Source organism: Pelobates fuscus, chromosome 3, assembly GCF_036172605.1.
Source record: "Pelobates fuscus isolate aPelFus1 chromosome 3, aPelFus1.pri, whole genome shotgun sequence".
Lineage (NCBI taxonomy): Eukaryota > Metazoa > Chordata > Amphibia > Anura > Pelobatidae > Pelobates > Pelobates fuscus.
Genome location: NC_086319.1, coordinates 22965739 through 22991436, shown reverse-complemented (window position 1 = coordinate 22991436; position 25698 = coordinate 22965739). Strand labels below are relative to the sequence as shown.

The following is a 25698-nucleotide window of genomic DNA, read 5'->3' as shown; positions in this document are numbered from 1 at the left end:
TTTACTCACTCGACTAAGAAATGTGGAGAATTGACAAATTTATTTCATGTTTTATTCCAAAATAGCAGAGCCAAAAAAAATAGACAGAGAGTAGAAAATGTCCATCCAGTTATTCAGCCTAAAAATTTAAATTGCAATTGTTAAGTTACTTTAGAGAGTCTTTATTTGCTAGATATCTTTAGAAGAATTAAGATCCCATTCTAGATAAATATTTCATTTCATGTATACGTAGCTGTAAAAGTAATGCAAGGAAAATTAAACAAAGCTGTAGAATGCTTTGTAATATTTAGAAATCTGTTAACTATACATTTAAATAGCTCAACATTCCATAGTCTTATCAGATAGCAGCAAGTAAAAAATAAAGAAACAAACATTACTCTTTATCATATGAGACAGAGAGAGTGTGGGTGGGTGTTTTTCCCTCTTGGATGTATACCGCTCAGCGCACGTGAGTAACAGGGACTTCAGCCCATATATAAAATGGAAGCCTTCACAGCATTATGTAAAAAGCTGTTTCTAATCACATGAAGTGCCAGCACTGGCCACACTCAACAGATTCCATGAAGTATTTTTTATTGTTTTTAATATTACCACCATATTTCCTATTAAATATTTTTTATTAAGACATTTTACTCATCCTAGAGAGCATCTTCCATTGTAAAACTACATTGAATGCATTTAAATCAGAAAGCTTACTTGTGCGTGTTTCTGCAAATACCAGTGGTCTGCCATCAGGCCAAAATACTTCAGATTTCTGAATTTATATTTTTTCCTTCATGCGTAAACACGTGAAATTTGGACACTACGCTGGGTATGGGTACAAGCTCTGGTCACAGTAAATAGACCATATTAACTGACAGCAGGTATACGTAAGTTTTCTATGTACCGTCACCAAAAATATTCATACAAGCATCCAAATATATGTTTAGCAACCACACAGTACTCGCAAAGGACTTGCTGATATTTCCATTGCCAAAAGACTTCCATGCCTTTTAGCCGTGGAGCACAAACAGCAAGCAATTATGAAGATCATGTAACGCAGAGTTCAGACGCCCAGGGTGGGGGCTTGCTGGTGTAAGGGATCTTGGGCACAGTGCAGGAACTGCTAGCGGCTCCAGAAACTGGATGGTGGTCTTCATCGCCTGCCTCATCAGGTGATTGTTGGAAAGAGACTTCTACATCGTATGGATTTTCCAACATTTTCAATACCCGCTGTACCTAGAAAACATGCATACGGGACATAAATGTTTTATATCAAGGGACTTTTCAAACTTCACATGTCATGCTGAGACTGTTGTGATGTCATACATCTGATTGTCATTAAAATCTCTTTATAGTACTTATTAAATAAGGAAACGATTAGCCAATATTAAAGGTAATAAGAGTTACTGCTTAAAAGAAACACTAACTGTAAAAATAAATCCATTATTTTTAACGTTAAAGGTGCTCCTTGCTGTCTCTGCGTGCCAATGACTGCACTACGCCAATCCAATGATTCTTTATAAGCAGTGTTTACAGTTTAAGGCCTCAAGACCTTTGAAAATCTAGAAGTTCTTCTTTTTAATTAAAGACAGCTTACAGGATAAACTCCGCAGGATAGGATTGGTTGAGTCACTTTCTAGCTTGTTGCAGAACCTCTTAAGTGTCAAGACTAATTATATTGAATATATTGTTAATGTATTATATAATGCACAAAGAAACGGTCAGTTCTAATGTCCCATTAACTCTCTAAAGTGTAGAACTATTTATTTTTAGTTTCTGCCACCAGCAAACCTGGTTCAACTTAAAAACAGAAAACCAGATGAACCAGAATACCTAGTGCTGGAATTTAATAAATATCGATCAGAGATGTTTTGGAAACAAACATAGGCTCTCTTCATGAGATTAACTTGTTCGAAAACAGGGAATTATCCTTATGTTCTACAGTATTACATTTCATAGCATTTTTTACTATATTATCTTAAACAAACGTAAAGATAAAAAGCTTTAAACATAGAAACAGCTATGCATTTCTTAGGATCATTATTTTTGCAAGATACTATATATTAACCCCTTAAGGACACATGACGTGTGTGACATGTCATGATTCCCTTTTATTCCAGAACTTTGGTCCTTAAGGGGTTAAAGGGACTCTATAGTCAACATATAAAAGCAAGAAAGACAGGTCCCCCCAGCCTTCCTTCTTGCTTTTATATGTACTTTCATTTATTTAAAATAATTTTCGAGGTGTTTTTATATTAAAAACTTACCTCCGTTCCAGCGCCGAGCTCCCAGCCATGCCGCGCCCCCTTTTTCGTCAAAATGACGAAATCGCGGGGCCCAATAGGACGCTTCTATGAGAGAAGCGTCATCGCGATGTGGTGCGCATGCGCGGCTTCGCGCTGCACCAATCGCGTTCTTCATAGAGCGGCATTGACAGCCGCCCTATGAAGAACCTCAGCGCTTTACCGCGCATGTGCGTGGAATGCGCGTTCGCGAGCTGAGCTGTCTGACTGACAGCTCAGCTCGCTTTCTAAAACTAACAGCCCCCACCCCCTGAGCGGTGGGTGGGGGCCCTAGATAACCCTCTCTCCCCCCCCCCCCCCCCCACCAAAAAAAAATGATCTCCCTACCTACCCCCCTCACCCTAAAAATAATGAGGGGGGGACCTAACTAAAAACCTGTATAAAAAAAAAAAAAAAAAAAAAAAAAATTAGATAAAAACAACTTACCATTCAATGTTTTCTTTCTTCTAGAATCTTCTTTCTTCAGCCCCAAAAAAGGCCAAATAAAAAGCCATAATAACTGACGCAATAAAAAAAAAAAAAAACTAGCGCAAAAAAAACAATCCATGTTCACCCATGGAGGGCTCCGCGCAGACTGAGCTTTGCAGGGCGGGGGAAGGCTTATAAAGCCTTGCCACGCCCTGCAATTAGGCTAAGAACACTCTGATTGGCTGGTTTAAGCCAATCAGAGTGCTCTCTGTCATTTTACACAGCGTGGGAAAATTCCAAAGAATTTTCCCACGCTGTGAAAATGACACAGAGCACTGTGATTGGATGGATTTCAAGCCATCCAATCACAGTGCTCTGTGTCATTTTACAAGCGTGGGAAAATTCCAAAGAACTTTCCCACGCTTGTAAAATGACAGAGCACTGTGATTGGATGGCTTGAAATCCGTCCAATCACAGTGCTCTGTGTCATTTTGCACAGCGTGGGAAAATTCCAAAGAACTTTCCCACGCTGTGTAAAATGACACAGAGCACTGTGATTGGATGGATTTCAAGCCATCCAATCACAGTGCTCTACCCCCCTCATTAATTTTAGGGTGAGGGGGGTAGGTAGGGAGATAATTTTTTTTTTGGGGGGGGGGGGGGGGTTAACTAGGGTCCCCCCCCTTGTATTTAGGGCCCCCACCCGCCGCTCAGGGGTGGGGGCCGGGGGGGGACAGTAGGTCCCACAGCAGAGCTGACAGCCTCCGCACACAAAGCGCGTTCACAGTGCTTTGTGTGCCGATAGCCCGTCTGAAGTATTCACCCATGCGTGAATACGTCAGACGTGAGGCCTTTTTAGGGCCTCTGAACTCGGAAGTCCCTCTGGTGGCCGTCTGATTGACTGCCACAAGAGGTGTTCCAAGCTTCCAATGTAAACACTGCATTTTCTCAGAACATACAGTGCTTACAAGAAAAGGGCTCCGGGTAGCTGTAGCACTCACCTGAACAACCTCATTAAGCTGAAGTTGTTCAGGTGACTATAGTGTCCCTTTAAGATAATGGTTACCAGGCAACGATGTGCAGAAATGTCTGCAATTGATTAAATAAACAGTAATGTTAGGAATACAACATTTGTATCACTAACATCTGTAGTGGCCGCCAGAATGACATTGCAGTGTAATCTCTTTGTCCCACAACCACAACTAAATGCAACACCAACAAAGAGAAACTTGCGGATGAAGTTATGGGGCAAACTAGATGTGGTAATAATAATACATGTATAGTAGTTCAGTGTTTAGAATTAGATCTCAGAAAGAAACCAAGAAATCCACAGATCAGAGAGAATGGAGTCTGGATAAGAACACAATTAAAAGCTTATAAATGAGCCATCTCAAACTCTGGCCCCCAAAACATGGCTGAATTTAAAAACTGCCATGATTCTCTGACCATCTGAAAACATTGGGTGTTGTAGGTTTGCTTACAAATATCAATTTTGAGATTTCTGTTATAAATAGTGGAGTTGGGTGATTTTTCTAATTTGGTTACTGGGGCCATGTGAGGATTACCAAAAATAACAAAATAAAAAGGGGGGGGGGGAGGGGGGACACAATTTGCTGAAAATGTATTTTTGCAGCAACATGATAAGGACACTCAGGATTGTCTGAATGAGTTAGAAGGGGAGAGGCTGCAAAGGCTTCAGACAAGAGATCAGAAGCTTTTGCAAGGGGTTTATAGATATACCAGAATGAAATATGCATAATTAAATTATTTTAACAACATTTTTTAAAATGCATCACTGCTGTACATGTACCATGATGAGGTGAGTTGGATCACAGATGTAACGGGCTAGATTCAGAGTGTGTATTATCTCAGATATAGTTACTATCTTTGACTTTGTAATATAGGGCTTGGTTGCCGTAAGACTGCTATTTTAGCAGCTAGCAGATCAATGGAATGTCACAATTCAATTAAGATTAAGCCAGCACGCTGTGGGCATGGGTCGCCAGTATAGCTGTACTATTTACCTCGCTGAAATCTCCCTTCTCAGCTGCATCAATTGCGTTTTGAGCAATATAATTTCTGAGCACAAATGCCGGATTGTTAGAGTCCATTATTTTCACACGTTCAGCCACAAATGTATCATTATCCCCAGTAGTTGCTTGGTCTTTTGACAACCGAGTGCTAAAAAAAATACAAGAAGCAGATTTAATTTAGCTTAATGCACATAGGTCCTCAAGCTTCTAGAGTTCTATTCAGGACATGGGCTATTCTACAGATTTATAAAATATATATCTAAATAAATCAGCAAAAAACTTAAAATAAAAAAACAAACACTAAATGGAGAAGGGAAAAATACGACATTTTTTAAAATGCATCACTCCTGTACATGTACCATGATGAGGTGAGTTGGATCACAGATGTAACAGGCTAGATTCAGAGTGTGTATTAGCTCAGATATAGTTACTATATCTTTGACTTTGTAATATACCGATTGGTTGCCGTAAGACTGCAATTTTCACTGCCAGTAAGGTTGTAATTAGGGATTGTAGAGGTTATTGACTGCTAGAGGTATTGAGTGAAATGGTAAATACCATGGACTTGGAAGAAAAAGAAAGTTGCACTCCCCCACCACTGAATAATCAAACCAGTGCAGATTAGAGTGTAGCAGTTCACATACCTGTACTTATGAAGCCATTCTTCCCAGAGTGCACGGTTATTACTCAGTAGCTGGTCTTCACTGGACTCTTGCAGTTTATTGTAGCGTTCGATACGATCAAGCTCCTTACTTATGTTGGCTTTTGTTCCAATCAAAGCAAATAACTGAGGGTTACTCTGCGCCAACATCAGCATCACTGACAGTTGTCTGGACAAGACACAGGCACAGATGAGTCAATATAGGTTTGTTTTGGGATTTTTATCATAAACTTCATATGTTTATAAAGTTCAAAAAAAAAAAAAAAACCTGATGGATTGTTGGGTAATAACCACTTAGTCTTATTGCTTCAACTTCCAATCACAAAACTGACCAAAAGCATTGCATTATTAAGATGAGGTTATCCGTCTCTGAAAGATTATTGGGCAAAAAAACAAGAAACTGGCTAATTATACCAGCTCCAACAATACAAGAAACACAGCAAATACAGGAACTTTAAAAAAAAAAGTAGTATTGTTTAATTTCATATTGTTTTAATAATTACCAATAAAATGTATAGAAAGAGGAGACACTAAAGTCTAGACTGTATTCTTAATTGAAACTTATGATATTATTTCCGTCAGATATAACGTACCTTGGATCCATTTTGGGTTTGAACACAACCTTTAACTCGTCCAAGGAAGCGCACTGCTCAGTTAGAATATCTAGAAAATCCTCTGCGCTGACGGAATTCCCAGCATACTTGCTGAGCACTCGGAAAGTATTTGTAAAATCTGCTCCTAAAGAGTTCAAAGATGAGTTAAAAAGTTTTCCCATAAAATAAGCATACCTACAATACATTTTAAGATCACTTCCCCTTTAATGATTAACAAAATAACTGATTAATTACCTGATTTCTGTAAATACCTGTAAACAATATTTGAGGTGCATATTCCCAAAACAAAGAGTTTTGGAGCAGCCAACAAAAATTGTAGACCACAATATTTAGCTGGTGAACAGTTCCAAGATTATTTAATATATCTAGTACATTTATGCCATCCATTTTTTAAAAGCATAAAAAGTTGCAGATCAGAATTACCCGTTTTGTTCATGGTTTCCAACAGGTCAGAGATAAGACTGCTGTCCTCCTCGAGCTCTGCTTGAATCAGGCCAAGCTTCTTTCGCATCTTCTGCATGTACCACCTCTGGAACTCTGAATCATACTCCTCATCAATTATACTTTGACTGATTTCTACCGGGAGCTCTGGTACCAGCGACTCAGCGAGCTTTCCCAAGTTCCACTTACAGATTTCTGGTTGCTTGTTGTAGGCATAACGACCCATGTTATCCGACCCATTGCAAATGTGATCTGGATCATACCTAAAACACAAAGTGGAATATAGAAAAAAAAAAAGTCATCTCTGTTACTTTACTACATCAGGATTTCTAACATAACTACATATCTCCAGAATGTATCTGCCTACTCTTGTTACAGCACTGGGCCTTTCCTGCATTGGCCGATGGTGGGAAAGAAAAATGAATAAAGAGGAACTGTTACATCTGAGTTACTGACAGTCTGTACACTTACCCCCCTTGAATATGCTGTGCGATTTTGGGCACCTATTCTAAAGGAGGAAATTATGGCAATAGAAACAGTGCAGAGTCGGGCTACAAAATTGATAAAAGGAATGGAACATTTTAGTTATTAAGAGAGGGTAACATTAGATGTCTCTAGTTGGGAAAAGTGGCACCTTAGTGGGGATATTACAGCATTATACAAACATATTCAGGGTCAATACAAAGCATTGTCTGGATTTCTGTTCATAAACAGGGCTATACATAGGACAACATGTCACGCATTTAGACTGGAAGAAAGGAGATTTAATCTAAGGCAAAGGAAAAGGTGTTTTTACAGTAAGAACTAGAAAGATGTTGAATTCTCTGTTTAAACAGCAATTGGATAAATACTTGCAGAAACATAATATACAGGAATATAATTTTTAATTAGTGGGGTTATAGCTTCTTGATCCAAGGAGATATGACAATTTTTTTCATAGTTTGTCGCAAAATTGGAAGCGCTTTAAACTGGGTTTTTTTTTTGCCTTCTTAGGAATCAACAGCAAAAACAAATGTGAGAAAGGCTGAACTTGATGGACTCATGTCTCTTTTCAGCCTATGTAACTTGGTTATGCAAACTTGAACAATAGTGACAATATCTCTTAATACACCCGTTGGGTTTGTTTAGAGCATCAATTTTATGAAAGGTAGGAAACTATTACTAGTTTGAGAACATAATGTACGTTACTTGGGCATTTATTTAAGGTTACATTGCACATTATCAGTGTTAAAAAATGTAAATATATATATATATATATATATATAATAAACAATACACAAGATCCAGCGCACTCTCCTATCTACTAAACAGCAACTTCAATGTTGACAGATTCTATTAGTTTGTAAAAGTTTTTTTTAAGCATGTTTAGGAGAGTGCAACCATCCCCCCATGTTTTATATATATATATATATATATATATATATATATATATATATATAATAAATATAAAACATATTAAAAGAGTTGTGCTGGGAAAAAAAATTGTGAATGAAAACCCCTTCCACCTGAAGTAAGTGGATAGGCAATATATTGCTAAACACAAATACACACACCAGTCAAACCATAAGAGTGGAGACTTGCTTTTCCCACAGAAATCTCACTTTAACAGTGCTTTCACTACTGCAAGGGATTCTGGGTAGGCATATGCAAATTAATCAATGTATTTTGTGAAATGGAGGCAAAATTTGGTTCTTTGTTGAGCTCATTTGCATATGCCTACCCAGAATCCTTGCAGTAGTGAGAGCACTGTTAAAGTGAGATTTCTGTGGGAAAAGCAAGTCTCGAGTCTTATGGCTTGACTAGTGTGTGTATTTGTGTTTAGCAATGTATTAACTATATATTTAGAAAGAGAAAACGTCAGTATGTTTAAAATAGACAAAATTAGTGTGTTTAAAATAAACACAAAGTTTCTGGAAATGTTCCTTTAAATTAAAGGGACACTAAAATCGCCAAATCAACTTTAGCTTAATGAAGCAGTTTTGGTGTAGAGATCATGCCTCTGCAGTCTCACTGCTCAATTCTCTACCATTTAAGAGTTAAATCACTTTGATCATACAGCTCTAGCATGTGAGTTGCACAATCTTCCGAAAACAAGAGAAAGTTTAAACTTCCTTTATTGCACATTCTGTTTAATCTAGACTTTTTTTTATCTTTTGTTCTATTAATAGCGAATTAGACACTTCAGGAGCCTCCAGTGTGTGATTAAAGTTCAATTTACAGCGCAGGAGATAACAACTAAAACAAGTAACATCTGGTTGAAAATGAAACCCTTTTTCTTTCATGCAGGCTGTGAGAGTCACAAGGGAGGGGAGGCTAGGGCTGCATAAACAGAAACAAAGGTGATCTAAGTCCTAAATGGCAGAGAACTGAGCAGTGAGACTGCAGGGGCATGACCTATACACCAAAACTGCATTTAAGCTAAAGTTGTTTTTGTGGCGAAACCAGCTTCGCCACTGTGAACTGGAGAGGCCTGGCTGCTAGCCTCCTGCCCGCTGACTATGGCCCCTGGACATATTGCACTTCAAAGACTATATTTGGGCATGTACTAATTTATATTGCTGCTACTGGCCCTTTAAAATCAGCCATGGACATTTTGGGACTACTGTCCCTTTAAGACTGTGAAGCATATCCTATTGTACTGCCTGTATATTGTATATGTATTTATGTATGCAGTTAACCTGGGTTATATATATATATGCAGCCTTCATCTGATTGTTCGGTAGAATCACTCCATTCATTGTATTGAGGAAACTACCGAACAACCAGACCACCCAGGATTAAGTGTGCCTCCAATTACCGTTTGCAACAATGTTGCAAACGGGTAGTTGGCAATCATGTAATGTGTTCTGTGTCCTCTGGGTGGCCGCCATTCAGGAAACAACCACGTGGCGGCGGCCATCTTTAACTACCGAACAGCGGTGTTTTGCCGTCGAGTGTCTGGAACTAAAATCGGACACTTGACTAGGCAAACACCGCTGAGACCTCCATACTTCCAGAAATTCGTATGGAAACTACCGAATGACCCGCCGTTCGGTAGAAAGAACCCCACAAACAAGGGAATTCATTCAAACCCTCTCCAGGCTCTATAACACAGGCAATTCGTCTGTTTTCATTCCCTTGTTTGTGACCGACCGAAGGGCCAAAATGCATGGAACTGTTTTCGGATACTTTACCCATGCGGTCGGTCAAATCTTTGGAACCTCATATCTCCCGAACCATTCATCCGAATGACCTGATTCTTGGATATGTTGTCCCCCTGAATAAGGGCTATCAGGGGATACCTGTTTTGGAGGTGTAGCCTATGTATTTGGGGTACATCCAGGAATTGGGGAAAAAGGTGTACGGTATAATTGTGTTAAGTGTTAATCTAAGGAAAGGAAATGTGTGGGAGGTACATCCAGGTGATTGGTTAAATTCATCCTCCCCCTGGGAGTGTCCTGTATGTACTTGTTTGTAATAAAAGCCAGACTGGGTGTCCCAGTCCTGAGTTCTTGCTTAACCCTCAAAGCGATGTGTCGTCTCGGTCTTTGGGGGAATGGGATTGTAAGCTGACTGCCAAGAGTGTAAGCCGATGTCTGCTTTTCTTGTTCAGCTGTTCCAGTGTTCGTGTGGTTCCAGTCGGGAGAATGGTGTTTGCAGTAGCTGCCTGTGCATCTGGAAAGGGGATTATCGCCTAAACTGGGTTTTATCCTCTTGTAAGTGAAACGGTCCGTTACAGTTTTGATGCCTATAGTGACCCTTTAAAGGGCCACTAAAGTCATACCACTTCCTCTCAGTGAAGTATTCTTGGTGAAGTGGCCCAGGTTCGATGGTCCTTTAGTTTTAACCTAGCAATGTAAAACATACGTTTTGTAGAACCCGCAATGTTTCTATTGAAGGGTGAAACCCTCCTCTAGCAGCTGTTATACTGACATCCACTAGAGGTGCTTCCATGTGAGATCTGAGTCAAGGTTGGCTCTCAATCAAATACTCCTCCTAGAACGCATACATAGCTAAGGGCATACATGTGGAAAACATGTTTGTATTCCTAATGTTACAATGTTACTTTCACCTCTATAGCATAGATTTATAAAATAATACTTTTTGCGGGGATCACAAATGCAAGCTTCTGCATTTATTAAAAATCAAATGTAATAAGATATTTTAACAAAAGCCGATTCCACACAATTTACAAACTAAGACATAGTTTAGAAGGTTTGCCAATGCAATACTGACCTGTCTATGAATCCATATGGGCCATAATCAATAGTAATCCCAACAATGCTCATGTTATCAGTATTTAACACGCCATGGCAAAATCCAACACACTGCCACTCTGCAGCAAGCCTGGCAGTCCTCCTGGTTATCTGATGGAACAGAAAGAAAAAGCCATGAATAAAAATGTTTGATACAAATTCTAGAAACAAAAATAAAATACTGAAAGATCGTAAAAGATTAAACTGTTGATTAAAATGGCTCTGTCACATTCTGGGGGGTTTGCACATTTTGTAAAGACGTCCAATGACAACATTGCCTCTTGATGTGCAGTGGTCCAGGGATTCAGTGCACAAAGATATACCTACCCAAACGTATCCCTTGTAGCCCCTGTCATTCCATCGACTACATCTGCTAACTGTGTCTAAACTAGTTCATGAATTGCAGGATAAAACTTACCAGTAAAGGTTAACCCCTTAGTGACCAGACCGTTTTTCAATTTTCTTACCGTTAAGGACCAGGGCTGTTTTTACATTTCTACGCTGTTTGTGTTTAGCTGTAATTTTCCTCTTACTCATTTACTGTACCCACACATATTATAAACAGTTTTTCTAGCCATTAAATGGTCTTTCTAAATAAACCATTATTTTCATCATATCATGTAATTTACTATAAAAAAATATATAAAATATGATGAGAAAAAAAACCCACCTTTTCTAACTTTGACCCCCATAATCTGTTACGCATCTACAACCGCCAAAAAACACCCCGTGCTAAATAATTGCTACATTTTGTCTTCAGTTTAGAAATACCCAATGTTAATGTGTTCTTAGCTTTTTTTTTTTTTTTTTTTACGTTATAGGGCTATAACTACAAGTAGAACATTGCTGTTTCAAAATATATATTTTTTTTAAATGTATCAATAGTGATATTGTAACGCTTATCTGTCAAATCTCTGAATCACACCTCACATGTACATATTTTTTTAAAGTAGACAACCCAGGGTATTCAATATAGGGTATGTCCAGTCTTTTTTAGTAGCCACTTAGTCACAAACACTGGCCAAATTTAGCATTTATATTTGTTTGTGTATTAAAAATCCAAAAAACTTATGAACGCTAAATTTGGCCAGTGTTTGTGACTAAGTGGCTACTAAAAAAAGACTGAATATACCCCATTTGCAATACCTTGGGTTGTCTTCTTTTTCCAAATGGTATGCCATTGTGGGGTTAATTCTCATTCCTGGGCTACCATACTACCATAAGTCCGGTTTGTGAATAGATATCCACACAATGGTTGGTATTGGCCCCGAATACATTTGTATAATGTTATTATATCCCCTCTAAGGCAACGTTTTTATAAACTAAATAGGTTTAAATTTGTTAACCTTTCTTCATAGCTGATATGTTCCATTCCTTTTATTAATTTTGTAGCCCGCCTCTGCACTTTTTCTACTGCCATAATATCCTTCTCTAGAACAGGTGCCCAAAATTGCACAGCATATTCAATATGTGGTCCTACCAGTGATTTATAAAGAGGCAAAATGGTATTCTCATCCCGAAAAGGAAAGCCCTTTTTCATGCATGACAATACCCTACTGGCCTTGGCCACTGCTGATTGACATTGCACATTGTTGCATAGTTTGTTGTCTATAACAATTCCCAAGTCCTTTTCGTGTGTTATCCCTAATTTGCTTCCATTAAGGGTATATGTTGCTTGTGTATTCTTTATGCCGAAATGCATAACTTTGCATTTTTCAACATTAGATTTTATCTGCCGTTTGAGTGCCCAGTCCCCCAGTCTATCTAAATCCCTCTGCAACAAAGTAATATCTTGCTCACATAATGAAAGTATTTAGAAAATTGGGCAGACTAAATGGGCCGAATGGTTCTTGTCTGCCATCACATTCTATGTTTCTATGTTATCTTTTAAATGCTAATATCATAAAAATTTAGAATTGGAATTCATTACATTCATGAACCGTGTGGAGTTTTCTTGTTTTTCTTACATAAGGACATTTTATTTAAATTGTACATTACGGAAAGTATTATACTCAGAACAATATAAAAGGGTTTCCTCATTTGCAAATATGTCCTAATAAACTTTGCTGACAATCTAGAGTTACCCATTTTATTAGTCTCAAAAGCATGAAGACTAAATTCAACATTTCGGGTATTAAAACTGCAACTTGAAGGTTTAAGCAGGTTCTACATGTGCACTAAGGCTGCGCTCCGCAAACTGTAGAGAATAACTCATATGGAACAGACCGGAATTTCATCAGCAGATTTGTATGCGACAGAATCAAACTGTTTATGTGTAGCAATACGTGGAGTTTCCGCTGCTATGTCCTGCCATTCCCTAACAGCCTTGATACTTATTCATTTGTTACTGTGCATATTACCTGTGGGGTATTTGATAGAAATTTATTTGTTGCTTTAACCAGCTCTCACACATATAAATACTCTACCTCTCTGAAGAAAGCAGCATTTCGTTCAATCTTGTGCTCTGCATGTGTATTCTGAATGTCTGGATAGAACGTACTGATAACATAATCAATCATTTGGATGCGAATGTCATTTCTGTTGACACTAGGACCCCTTCTGCCTGTTAATTCATCAGTTTCCTTGAATATTTCAAAAGAGCCAAATCTGTTGAAAAGAAAAATGCAAATCACTTACTGAGAAACTGAAGATGTTCTTTGGTTAAGCAGAAACAGTACCGGCAAACACAGGTTTGAGGAACAGCAGTCAAGAATGCCGAGACAAAAAAACCAAACGAACAAAAACAAATCCTAACTCTAAATGTTGTACTTGAATCAAAATAATGGTTGCTTAAACTAGAGCAATGCAGCTGCACTTCAGAAAGTTAAAAAGGGACACTATATGTATGCACCAAAACACGTTGGCTAAATTAAGCAGTTTCCGTGTATAGATTATAACCCTGCAGTCTCACTGCTCAATTCTCTGCCATTTAAGAGTTTAATCACTTTGTTTATACAGCCCCAGACACACCTCCCTGTGTGTGACTTGAACAGCTTTCCAAACACTTCCTGTAAAGTTAAATCTAATGTTTAAACTTCTTTTATTGCACAGTCAGTTTGATTTAGAATCATCTCTTGCTCTGTTATAAGCCTTCTAGATCCTGCAAGAGCTACTTTGTGTGATTGAAGTTCAATCAACTTAGCAGGAGAAAAAAATGTCTCAGGCAAGTTAACATCTGATTGAAAATGAAACGGGAGATGTGAGTAGGGCTGCATAAACAGAAACAAAGGTGATTTAACTCCTAAATGGCAGAGAATTGAGTTGTGAGACTGCAAGGGAATGATCAAACAGCTTCATTAACTTTATTAAGCTAAAGTTGTTTTGATACCCATTGTGTCACTTTAAACTTTTCTTCTTTTGGGTCCTTGCTAAAACAATAATAGGGATCCCTGTGGAAATTAGCACACACTCCCTCGCTCAAACTACTTCTTTCACAGATTCTGGAGCAAAAAAACAATAATCACCAAGACTGGGGCTCTGTTTGGACTTGTAAATGGGGAATTTAGCCTGGAGTGCCTCTATGAATGGTGTTTTACTCACCCAGCTTGGTCCAATTTAATGTGGTTTAACAAAGAAATGCAAACAATGAGTGATTTAAAGGGAAAAGCTAAATTACCTAAGAAATGTAGGAGCGATGCGTAAAACTATAGTGCAGTTTTCTTCCTTTGGGTTTCCATCATAAAAAATATCTCTGGTGACAGTGGAGTCCGATGTCACACAGGATCCGGCTCGTGTGGTCGGTATTCCCAGGTGATGCACGGCTTCACTACAGAGGAATTCCCTTATACTCGATCTCAGAACCTTCCTCCCATCAGCTTGCCTGCAAAGAGACAGTCATGGATTCAAAATCAATATTTACTATCCTTACACATTGACAGACAGAGGAGGTAGGGCAGGAGAAGAACAAGCCCATTAGTTGCATTTTGTGTTAAATAGGGATAAAACTGAGCTGAGGTGGTGAATTTGAATTGACGTGAAAAGAAAATGTGTAATTTTTGGCTTTTTTTTTCATTCAGCAAAAAAGATATAGTAGTATTGATAAATAAACCGCTCTATACAGTAGCAGATGTTAGCCCCACTGCCCATGTTCCGGTGACAGACCTTGTCCACAGTTTTTAAGGGAAACTGCTAATCAGAAAACAAAATCTCACTAAAAACCTTACAATCAAGGGTGTAATCCAAATATATAACAGAAAGAAAAGAAAATGGAAAGTGGAAGAAAGGTAATAAGGCCTCAAAAAATCCTCAATTTGTTATCTGCCATCTTAACACAGAAGCACTTTAAAGAACCACTCTAGGCACCCAGACCACTTCAGCTTAATGAAGTGGTCTGGGTGCCAGGTCCCTCTAGGATTAACCCTTTTTTTTTATAAACATAGCAGTTTCAGAGAAACTGCTATGTTTATAATGAGGGTTAATCCAGCCTCCAAATCCTCTAGTGGCTGTCTCACTGACAGCCGCTAGAGGCGCTTGCGTGATTCTCACTGTGAAAATCACAGTCAGAGCACGCAAGCGTCCATAGGAAAGCATTGTAAATGCTTTCCTATGCGACCGGCTGAATACACGCGCAGCTCTTGCCGCGCATGCGCATTCAGCCGAAAGGGAGGATCGGAGGCGGAGAGGAGGAGGAGAGCTCCCCACCCGGCGCTGGAATAAAGGTACGTTTTAACCCTTTACTCTCCCCAGAGCCCGGCGGGAGGGGGTCCCTGAGGGTGGGGGCACCCTCAGGGCACTATAGTGCCAGGAAAACGAGTATGTTTTCCTGGCACTATAGTGGTCCTTTAACAACGTGATTTGCAGTACAAACTAGGTCAGCTGTTGATTCCCCTCATCAATGCCAAGCCAGTCGCCTGCGCCTCTTTTCTAATGGATACATAAAGATATATCTATCTTACTTCACTCACTAAGACTGGCGGGGGGATTCTGGCATTCCCTTTGAAGGATCTCTGCATAAACTTAGTATACATACAGCAATTTTGCCGTCCAGTCTCCAGTTCAGTATTTAGTGAATAAACGTTAAGTGCAGACATAATTCATGATGATTCTTGACCTTTGTTGATAGCGACCCAAACATTGTACATTGCATTATCTTGGGAGATGAGCCAGTGTACAACTGTACATTTAGCACAGTGACCCAACCTTCAGCTACAATATAATATTTCTGCAAAGTATCTTCATTAGACTCTTACAGTGCCACAGGATCTCCGCTATACTGGGGACTGCAACGTTGATACAGAGAACAATATATTTTGCAAATGTAAATGAAGTACAACAAACATATTGTACTTGCTACAAACAACAGAGACCTGCCAAAATTGTGAAGACACACAACTTTGTAACTGTAGTCAGAGATTACCACTCACAGATTACAACTTTGGTTTAATAGCATCATCTGCCTGCCCTCTGGTGGTCAGTAGTTGTATGACTTTATGCTGCTATAGATTAAATTTACACAGATTTAAGTTAGATTTTGCTTCCTATTTGTTCTCATTGTGGATTGTCCAAATGTATACTTAACATCATTTGTTAACTCTTCCCCCATATTGTGTTAACCCCCCTAAAGGGACACTACAGGCACCCAGACCACTTAATCTCATTGTGTCCCTATTCTCTTAACCCCTTAAGGACACATGACGTGTGTGACACGTCATGATTCCCTTTTATTCCAGAAGTTTGGTCCTTAAGGGGTTAAACCTGCAAAACTATTGGCTAGGATTCCAAAGTTGTATTGTATTCCTAGCACTATTGTAATTTATAGTTTCACCTCCCCTCCACCCGCCGCAGGACAGAAAGAATTGAAAACCCTTAATTTAATTACCTGAATCCAGCACTGATGTCCTGCAGTACTGGGTCAGGCACTGCCTCCGCTCCTCCTTCCCCAACGTCAGGGACCTAATGCACATGCGCGGAAAGAGCATTAGGACAACCCCATAAGAAAGCATTTGATCAATGCTTTTCTATGGGTTTCTAGCGGACGCTGAATGTCTTCATGCAAAACGTGAGGACGTCCAGGGTTAGTTAGGCGACCAAAAAACAACAACCCGGAAGTGCCTTGTGGCTGTCCAGTAAATTTAACCCGGCAATGTAATTATTGCAGTCTTTATTAACTGCAACAATTACAATTACAGGGTTAAGCGGACAGGGACAGTGCACCCAGACCACTTAAATGAGACTGCCTCTAGTGGCCGTCTACTAGACAGCCACTAGAGGAACTTAATGGCTTTTCACAGAGTTTACTTCCATGAAACAACATTGGACATACTCACACTTTGCATGAGATGACGTCCAGTGTCTTGGAAATTCCCACAGGAAAGCACTGAGTCTTTGGCCTAAAGCGCAAGCAGCACTCGCTGTCAGAAAGACCGGCCCAGTGCCAAGGGAGCTTGGTGCTGGAATCAGGTAATTGTGAAAAGTTCCTTTTAACCCTTTCATTGAAGAGGAGGGGGGTGGGGGGACTGGTCAGCACAAATTACTTTTATTCCAGGGCTCGACAAATCCCAGGTCACCATGTCGAAAAGGAATTTTGTTCTGGCGTCTGGATGTTTGTAAGCCAGTCCAGTGGATGCAGCCAGCCGAGGGAAAATAAAGACCACAGGGGGAGCTGTAATCTTCCTGCTCTTCTCCCATGCGCACTGTTGAGTAATGCCAGCCCCACTGGACCCCAGAGAAAGGATTCACTCCAGCTCTCCCAAAAGGTAGGTAGGCTGGGTGGATTAAAATTAAAATAATAATTTGTGAGTGAATGTGTATCTGTTCAGGTTACTACCCCCTTCTGATTGCATGGGAAAGATGATTTAACTCATCTGTTTTTCCCCAAGCCGTGCTGGTCTTGCCATGGCTGGCCCCCGCCTCTACAGCTGAAATAATCAATCTCGATGATCTCAGCCAAGCCAATGCTTTTCCATAGGAAAGCACGGACAGGCTATTGCGCATGCACAGCAAAATATGAATCAATGCATCTCTATGCTGAAAATTCAGCGCCACCATGCAGAGTGTGGAGACACTGAACTTAGGTGCTGCACAGTGTGCAGCACTAGATAGGAATCACCTCTAGTGGCCATCTGAGTGACTGTCACTAGAGTTGTTATTAAGCACAAATGTAAACACTGCATTTTCTCTGAAGTCTTGAGAGACAGGATATAGACACTGGAACCACTACATTTAACTGAAGTGGTTTTGGTGACAATAGTGTCCCTTTAATAATTGTATTTTTGTCATTGAAAATGAAACGGTTTTAAAAAAAAACAAAAAAACTGGCTCCTAACCATATTAGCCGGCAGTTTTTTGTTGATTTCTGGATAGGTCATTAATATGTTGTTGAACTCACAATAGATAATAAAGTTAGAAAAATTATACTATTTAGAAATCTTCATTATTACATTAAACAGCACTATGAACGTATTTGTATGATTTTATTCTGCATTTTCTGCTCACAGTTGCATTTTCTTTACACATATTTCCGAGGCTCTTACTTGGATTTGGTTTGTGCCACATTTGATATGCTCTAATTACCAGCAGGCGTTTACGTCATCGCAATACAGCATCATCTATGTGCAGACTAAAAATAGGAATGATATAACCAGGAATGACAAGACATGTTCACCCCATTTACTTATGATTACACTATCGTGGACAGGAAAATGCAAACTACTTTTAAATTGCTATGCTTGAAGGGGCACTCCAGGCATCCACATGCATCAGGCTAGAGTTAGTAAAGCCAAGTCTGTTTTTTTTTTTGTTTTTTTTAAATATAGTTTTGTTCCAAAAGACTAACACTAAATTGAAGGACAGCACCAGTGGACTCCAGGCACTATACCAGTTCAATAAGATGAAATGGTTATCGTGCCAACAGTGTCCCTTTAAGTGAGCAGCCACTTACTGATTTCATGCGAGTTTACAGAGGAATGAGCAAATTCTGTATATGTTAATTCATAGTAAACCTCCTGTTATGCTGCCAGTTTTAGAGAACTTATTGAGTAGAATCAGTATTGTATTATAGATCAGCTCTCCAGAAGGAATGCTGCAGGTTTATATAAATCGATATTTTAGATCATATATAAACAATCACAAAACCTACACAATGGGCACAGAACACACTGTTTCTCAGGCATGGGGGGGGGAGCAATAACATTTCTAGATAATGTCCCTATAAACATTTAGATTTCAGATGCCCTGGGATCGTCATGAAACAAAATTGTCAGATAATGTAAAAGCCCATTACAGACATGGAAGATCCAGTAAGTCTTGGGGGGTGGGGGGTCTTCTATAGACTTTCATGTCAGTAATGTGGCTTCTGACATTTGAAATGAATAGGAGAAAGAAATAGTTTCAGATACAAATGTCTCCCTTCATATTCCCACCAGGCCTAACAAACTAAGGGGCACTGTCACCTTCTGGGGCTATTGCATAATATGCAAAGACTTCTGAAAGTGACTGACAACGGGTGCATTTTAAAAACATTTCCATCCGTAGCAATAAGCTAATCCATTCACCAGGCCAATACAGCTAACACTAACCCATACCCCCACAAAAAGCTACGTGACAAACAGAGGAATAACTCATTGTACCGATCACAGAAAATTGATCATTTTATCATATTCTTGCCATCACTAACACGGAGCAGTAATTCTGCACTGCCTACAGCACTGTGAGACACACACATGATGTTTGCAAACTTTGCTTTATCGTGGGGATGCTATAATCACATGACAGCAGATTGTTTTCTGGAAACACTAAAATAAGATCTCTGAGAGCCAGAGACAGACGTACTAAATCAAAACAATTAGTAGAATTGTTATATAAAACAGGAATGTAAAGGGTAGCTGGATGATTTACTTAAAAAGACGCTCCAAATGGAAACGCTGCCTATACAGGGTACTCTTACTGTTAGGGGCTAGCTGCCTCCCGGGCATGTGTCACTGATGTGATCATATCTGATCTAACAATTTAGTACTGAAGATTCCCTCTGAAGACAACAGAGCAGTAGAATGAGAAATGTCTTGGCACCCGGTTACTGATTCACATTTTCAGTGAAGGCTTAAAGAATCACTCTAAGCACTAGAACAACTACAGCTCCCTGTAGTTGTTATGGTGCAAGTATGTGCCTGTTGCGTCTCACCAGTTTGATAGTTAACCGAGTTCCAAAAGCACCAACAGTCCTCCCAATATTCATGGAGATCATTAAAGCAACTGTTCACCGTCCACATTAGTAAAATCAACTTTTTCCAATTTTGTCTGAAATCCTTTGCCTGAGAGTTTCAGCTTTAACTCACCAATTAATTCTGTCATAAAATGGATGTAAATTAAATTTCTAATGAGCACGTTTTATCTATAACTGTGAAGAGATGATGGATCAGGTGTTACAGGATGGTATCAGGGGAATCCTGACACCATAACCACTGTGGCACATGCAGTGCTTATGGTACTTACCTGTGAAGAGACAATGGATCGGGTGTCACATTGTTCTGACAGTTTGGTTACTGACAGTGGGATGGTAGCAGGGGAATACTGGCACCATAACCACTGTAAGACGTAGTGGTTATGGAACAGTTTAGTTATTGACAGCGGGATGGTAACAGGAGACTCCGGGCACCATAACCACTATGACACATTGTAAGGTTTATGGAACAGTTTGGTTAATGACAGCGGGATGGTAACAGGAGACTCCTGGCACCATAACCACTGTGACACATTGTAAGGTTTATGGAACAGTTTGGTTAATGACAGCGGGATGGTAACAGGAGACTCCTGGCACCATAACCACCGTGACACATTGTAGTGGTTGTGGTAGTTACAGCGGCTTGCCTGGAGAATGGGGTGAGTCCGGCTCCTTTCAGCTGGATCTCCCAGCGCTCCCCGGCCGGGTTCAGCACCTCTCCCAGGTACATGGCGGCCCCGTCCCCGAGCTGGCCGGCGAAGCTGCCGAACTGGTGTCCGCAGTAGCAGTGGGCGGCCGGCTCCGCGCCCTGAAACACGCGGTTCCCGCTCAGGAACTCGGCCACTTCCGGTCCAGGCTCCTCCCCTTCCGGCAGCCCCAGCAGAGCCAGCGCGGAGCGGGAGAGCGCCACCACGCGGGGGTTGGACACGGGGCTGGGCCGCACCCGGGAGAAGCACGCCCCGGGAACCGACCGCGACTGCCGGGCCTCCTCCTCCGTGCCCTCCCCGGCCTCCACGGGCAGCGAGCGCAGGGCCAGGTTATCGAACGGCAGGGACACCAGACTGGACACCCCGCGCCTCATCACAACCGCCGCCAGCAGCGGGAACCCGCGCGGAACCAGACCGAAGAAACAACGACTGCCAGCCCAGCGCGCGGCCATGCGCGTGCACGCCGAAACCCCGGAAATAGCCTGCTCGGCGTCACGTGACCGCAGGGTTCTACACACACACACACACACACACACCAAGGGAGAGAGTTCTAAACACACACACACCAAGGGAGAGAGTTCTAAACACACACACACCAAGGGAGAGAGTTCTAAACACACACACACCAAGGAAGAGAGTGCTAAACACACACACACACCAACGGAGAGAGTTCTAAACACACACAACAAGGTAGAGAGTTCTAAACACACACCAAGGGAGAGAGTTCTAAACACACACACCAAGGGAGAGAGTTCTAAACACACACCAACGGAGAGAGTTCTAAACACACACCAACGGAGAGAGTTCTAAACACACACAACAAGGTAGAGAGTTCTAAACACACACCAAGGTAGAGAGTTCTAAACACACACACCAAGGGAGAGAGTTCTAAACACACCAAGGGAGAGAGTTCTAAACACACACCAAGGGAGAGAGTTCTAAACACACACACCAAGGGAGAGAGTTCTAAACACACACACACCAAGGGAGAGAGTTCTAAACACACACACCAAGGGAGAGAGTTCTAAACACACACCAAGGCAGATAGTTCTACACACACCCACACCAAGGTAGAGATTTCTAAACACACTCACCAAGGCAGAGAGTTCTACACACACACACCAAGGTAGAGAGTTCTACACACACACCAAGGTAGAGAGTTCTACACACACACACCAAGGTAGAGAGTTCTAAACACACCAAGGTAGAGAGTTCTAAACACACACCAAGGTAGAGAGTTCTAAACACACACACACACTGGGGTAGAGCGTTCTAAATACACACTAGGGTAGAGAGTTCTACAGCCAGTTGGCACTGACGGACATTTTGTCGGAGACCAAACTCGTCACGTGACAGGATCAGCAGTGACTGCACTGACTAGCAGGACAGCCAGGGGCAGAGACAGGGGAGTTTTCATGTTTTAGGATAATATTACTAAACTGAAAGAATGTGACATGGAGATTGATTGATTTTTCATTTCTGCTAGTTTGGTCTATGTTTTGTATTAGATAAAATGTAACTTGTATGAGTGAATGAATATTGGCTTGGAATTGTTTTTATAAGCAGTTTACTCAGAAAGCACCAGGCGGGTTTATTCGTTAAAAGCTGAATTGTGAGAGCGGCATCAGAGCTGCCACATGCAGAAACTCGGGACCCTGGACACAGAGGAACAAGCATTGAAAAAACAATATGCAGCCTTAGAACAGCGCTTTGCTCAGACGGAGGACGCAAGATGCCGCCCCAATCTCAAACTGCGTGGGCTACCAGAGGGCATCCCAAACGCAGAGCTCCCCCACCTTATAAGAAGGATGGTGGGGTCCCTCCTACCGCCCAAACAGGCCAAGAATAGCACATTTGAAGGCGTATTTTGGATCCCGAAGTCAAGAGGAGCCCCAGAATCCGCCTCAAGAGACGTGGTGGTACGATTCCACTCGCTCAGGGACAAAATGGTGGTGCAGGCCGCACTGAGGGGGGCCTCACCTTTTACATTCGAAGACATGAGACTCATTTCATGCAGATCTCACGGGAGATACCATGCAGTTGAGGAAATTCCTGCAGCCCCTCACAACTCAGCTTAGAGCCAACGACATCCCATACCGGTGGTCCAAATACAGCGCGGTGATGCTACCTACTCGATACAAAATCTACAACAAGCAGCCAACATGCAGGAAACCCTGGGCCTCCCTGTCACTACCCACAACGAAAGGGCCCTCTACAGCGCAAAGCTTGTGTTACCCGACACAGGTTGCCCCATTTAAACAGTCAAAGGCAAGCTTCGAGACCCTAACACCGGCCCCAATCTGAAACATTTTCAATACTCTCTGGATACCAGAACGTTATCCTTAATAAATACATTTTTAGGAATAAACAATATTTAATGCAACATACAAAAAATGACTGGTGACAAATGTGAGCCTGTTTAGTGTTTGTATGTAGAGTTGGCGTTTTATTAAAGATTACAATTTACAGAATTTTAGCCACCCCCTGCTTCTATACGTTATTGGTGCAAGTGGGTGGCTTCCCTGGGTTCCAGTGGCATCTGGCTGGATCTTATGTGAGTCAGATCCAGGCTGTGACTGATCTCCCTGTACCCCAGCTGGGTACCTCCGCCAGGGGTCCGCTTTCTAGCTGTGGCTGGATAGCGGAACTAGCTCTGTACACTCCCCGGGGCTGGATGGCACACACACAGCCCCAGGAGCTTTAGTCCTTACAAGGACTTTCCCCACTGCAACAAGTTAGAACAGTGATTAACCCTTTCTTCCCCCAGTAACCGGATGAGGACACAGTTCTGGGAGTCTAACAGACAATGCTTTATTAGTACAGGCAATTTATACACAGACGCCCACATGGGGGTCTCCATTCGTTTCAGTAGAAATCCCTCACGCTGGAGGGGGAAGCACATCACATATATGGGGGAACACTTAGGGGCTCCGCGCCCCACAAAGGGAATGGATCACACATATAATGCATACATCCCCGGATAGCCCCGGGTCCCAGCAAGGATCCCTGCTAATAGCGGGGCTATCTGATGTACAGAGCCCGAGAAATCATCTCTCAAGTCTGGGCTCAAGGCTCTGTACTTTCTCGAAATTAGTTCCACAGGCCAGTCAATTCAAGCTTCGCGCCCAAACCAAGCAATGACTAATCAGGGAAAAGGCGTGAAACCAATTCGGGCCAATCGGCGGTCAGTGAGGAGAGGTGTTTTAACAGCTCAGGAGAAAGGGCGCGAAACCCTGTTTGAATGGACGATTCTTTTCCTATTGATGGCCTGTGCCCACAGCAACCAATCAGCACTCCCTCGTGCCTGCCTATAAGGAGAATGGTGCAAACCCAGTTTGAATGGGTGCTCCTTCTCCTATTGGCCAGCATGGACTCCACGGCTTTGAAGCTGACTCACAGCTGGGGCTTGCATCTCGCTCCGGTGGATACCTCTACTTAGGTAGCACTGGAGGGAGCACTCCCTGGCAAGCTACGAGCCTAGACTTGCAGCTCCTGGGTAGGGGAATAGGGATTATGGCTCCTTTAGGAGCAGGTAGGGCGATCCCCGACACGAGACGGGATCTAGTCCCCTGGCCAACATAGCCAGCCCCATTGAAGTGTCCCCACCAACCTCAGGAACCCTACACATCTCCCAGACTGGTCTCCATTAGTGTGGCACCGGGCAAGGGAAGCGACTCCTTTCAGGATACGAATGCTCCCCCCTGGGTGGCATTCGCCTATAATTCATTAAATTACCTTCCTTGCGTTTTTTCACTCATGTTTCTGGTGTGGACGTTCTGATTTATTGGTGTGAACATTTCAATGGAGTACCGGGGTGGTTCTCGTTCAGGAGACGAATGGGTTCCAGTCGTATGAGCGCTCCCGCACAGTAAACAGGTCATATGACACGAAATATATATAAATACATGGGGAAACACAAAGGGACCACACTATACTAGGGGAAAACAAACGAATAAGCAGTGTGCATGGTACTCAGTGATGGTGGTCCGTCACACAGGCTCGCCGTCCTCTCTAGTCTTCCCTCTCTTGCATCTCATTGGTAAGCTGGGAGAAAGTGACTTGTACACACTTTCTCCAAGCACCGCGGCTTCACACAGATCAGGGGGGCATTGTTAAAGGGCTGCAGCATCCGACCCGCCCCTGATCAAAGAAAGCCACCTGATGGGCCCAATTATATTATTGTTATTGCCATTTATATAGCGCCAACAGATTCCATAGCACTTTACAATATTATGAGAGGGGGGATTTAAACTATAAATAGGACAATTACAAGAAAACTTACAGGAATGATAGTGTGGTGGAATCTCAGTAAAAATAAATTTAGTAGGCCGAGATTACCACGTGGCATGTGTACGTGCATATGCTGACGTATCGATCAGTTGGTTGCACGAGGCAAGATACGATCAGTAGTGTACGGAGCATGTGCAAGAATACAGGATGTAGTATTCCCCTCCTCCATTGTGCTGGACAGGCCATGCGGTCAAGCAGGAAGTTAATTCTTATTTGTATTGATTGGTCAAGAGAATGTGCGGGTGGAGCTTAATATGGGAGGAGTTATGTGCCTATATAAGGAGCCTGCACTATTGTCCGGGGCTCAGAAATTGCTGTATTTTGGTGACATTAGTCCCTCTGACTCCCGATCGGTGAACCGAATAAAGAATCTCTTCCTTCCTGAAGAAACCTGTGTCCATCTCTCTGTGCTTGGCTTCCGTCAGTTTCTCCGGTATCATTTGGTGCATTGGCCTGGAAGCTCATCGTTCAACGGTAGCTGAGAGGCAGAGGCGTGACACGGTCTATCTTTGCCCACGTTCTCTACGGCTGCACCCCTGAACTTCTGCGTGGACCTCCCTTCGTCTCGGCGCCACTGGTCTGTTGTCCAGGAGATCATCGGCCTCTACGTAAGAAGTGCTGGGGTGTCCCCGTCGATGAGTGTGAACTCAGGTTCAGGAACGAGGAGGTAAGACGACCGCTGTTTTAGACGGCGGACCCACTAGGGGTATACCGATTGTGCGGTAGGCCCATAAGGGGTTTAAATCTGTGTATGGAATCTGCCCCCTCTGTCGGAGGGAAGGAGCGAAGGCGCACCGCTCAATCGAACGCTCTTTAGTAAGACCGTTTGATTTGGTTTGGAGTCAGGCAGGGTTCTGGTGTAAATAG

The 25698-nt window shown here is 41.9% G+C and overlaps 1 protein-coding gene across 1 annotated transcript; it reads right to left on the bottom strand.

Moving 5' to 3' along the window:
- Positions 1-295: 295 nt before the first annotated feature.
- Positions 296-21010, bottom strand: SELENOO (selenoprotein O). Its single transcript, XM_063446799.1, has 9 exons — positions 20482-21010; positions 14294-14497; positions 13104-13284; positions 10658-10788; positions 6425-6705; positions 5981-6125; positions 5371-5556; positions 4718-4874; positions 296-1218 (listed from the first exon to the last, which is right to left on the bottom strand). The coding sequence occupies exons 1-9, from the start codon at positions 20991-20993 to the stop codon at positions 1021-1023; spliced, it is 1995 nt and encodes a 664-aa protein (XP_063302869.1). The 5' UTR covers positions 20994-21010; the 3' UTR covers positions 296-1020.
- Between the last annotated feature and the right edge of the window lie 4688 nt (positions 21011-25698).